This window comes from Phaethon lepturus, unplaced genomic scaffold, assembly GCF_000687285.1.
Source record: "Phaethon lepturus isolate BGI_N335 unplaced genomic scaffold, ASM68728v1 scaffold45187, whole genome shotgun sequence".
Lineage (NCBI taxonomy): Eukaryota > Metazoa > Chordata > Aves > Phaethontiformes > Phaethontidae > Phaethon > Phaethon lepturus.
In genome coordinates, this window is record NW_010550597.1 from 306 (window position 1) to 1,996 (window position 1,691).

A 1,691-nucleotide genomic window follows, 5' to 3' on the forward strand; every position below is an offset into this window, starting at 1 on the left:
CGCACCTAGAGGGGCTGGAGCATCTCGTGCTGCGCCACTGCGTCATCGGCGACGCTGCCGTGGGCTTCATTGGGCGCCACATGAAACATCTCCAGTTCCTGGAGGTCAGCGGCGCTTACTCCCTGACAAACACGGGTCTGGCTTGTTTAGCAACCCTGCAGCGCCTGGAGACGCTGTGCCTTGATCTCTGCAATAAGATTTCTCCCGGTGATATTATTGCTTTGTGCCGAGCGCTGCCCCAGCTGAGGAACCTCAAATTAGACAGGGCTCACTTTGAAGACGAAGTAATCAGTAAAATTCAGGCAAGTTTGCCCCGCTGTAGCTTTTCACATACTCCTTGACACAAGGCCCGGAGCAGCAGGGCTTTTGCCGTTTGTTACGATGCCTGAAGTGCTCCTTTTTGGGTAAAGTCTGTTTTTCTGGGAGCTGCTGTACATATTTTTGGGACAGAATTTTTGTCGGGGCTAAACCAGCAAATGTGTCCTGTAAAATGGTTTGTAGGGAACTTGCTTTTGATAGGATCCCCCCTTTTCCATGGATCAGGGGAGTAGGAAGGATGGGGAGCACCCAGTTTTTGGGAGTCCCACTGATGAGCTGACCAAAGACTGGCTGAGGTTACAAGTTTAACCTCTGTCTCCTCCTCTTCCCCCCGCTGCTAAACATCAGGCAGCAGCTTAACAACCACAGAATTAAAGGAGCAAAGTGAGGCGCCCTCCTACCACTGAAAAAAGGATCTGGCAGCCCAATCCCCAGACTTCCAGTTAATATCTAACTCCGATTGCTTAACCACCCTGCACGTACGCTCCAAACTCTGCCGGGGAAGAAATACCTCAGTGACACACAGCAGAGCTGCTGTTTTCTTTGAAGAGCTCAGGCGATCCGCCCAGACAGCGAGCGCTTTCAAGTCCAGGATGTCACCTTGCTTCTACTTTCTGTCAAATTCAGTTCTTCAAGTTATTCTTCAGAAAGGTTTTGGTCACGGGGCTTCCTGAACGCCTGGTGCTAAGAGCCACACGTCCCGTTTGCGCAGTGAACAGGCTGGTGCGGGCTCACGGGCATCGCCAGGGGCTGCCATTACCTCCAGGTTTTGCTGGGAGCAGCCACATTTCCTCATCACCTTTTATTTGGCCGCATTCTCCTCCGCATAATGTCATAATACTAGATAACTGACACAGAGCGTTGTGACGTTGCTACTCCTAGGTCACTGAGTCAGCCAAGAATGTTTTTAAATCAAATATTGTATTCATTAAATAAAAAATGCTTTTTATTTTTCTCATGCTGCAATGTTTTAACTGATCTAATGTCTTTGTTAAAATAAAGAAGTCAGGCAGCTTTGCAGCGTACTCGGGTGTTAACAGCTGAAGAGCCGCTGTCCTGGGATGAAGGTACGGGCCGGCGCGTCGAGTCGGCACGTTAAGCCAGGCTGCAGCGGTCCAGAGCTTGGCATAGGACTCCCTCAGGGAGACCCCTCGGTTTGTCTCCCGATTTAATCAACCCTTCAGTCCTAGCAAAGCTTTTCCCTTATGGCAGGGAGACACGTGGAATTGCAGAGAGCTCAAACAAACGCCCAAGTCTTGGATCCTCTTAACACCCCAGTCCCCTCCCGGAGAGATTCTCCTACGTTGTTCACGTCCCCCCCGATCCAGACTGACAGGGATGTGAACGGACGTTTCCCACAGTTGTCTTTCCGT

At 50.7% G+C, this 1,691-nt stretch overlaps 1 protein-coding gene across 1 annotated transcript in view; it reads left to right on the plus strand.

Moving 5' to 3' along the window:
* The window catches only part of FBXL12 (F-box and leucine-rich repeat protein 12), a gene marked incomplete at both ends in the record, with an annotated part of 564 nt that extends 262 nt beyond the window's left edge, over positions 1-302 (plus strand). The window contains one exon of the mRNA XM_010290602.1: positions 6-302. Within this exon, the coding sequence (XP_010288904.1) occupies positions 6-302 (297 nt within the window). The remainder of the gene's footprint in view (positions 1-5) is intronic.
* Positions 303-1,691: the final 1,389 nt, after the last annotated feature.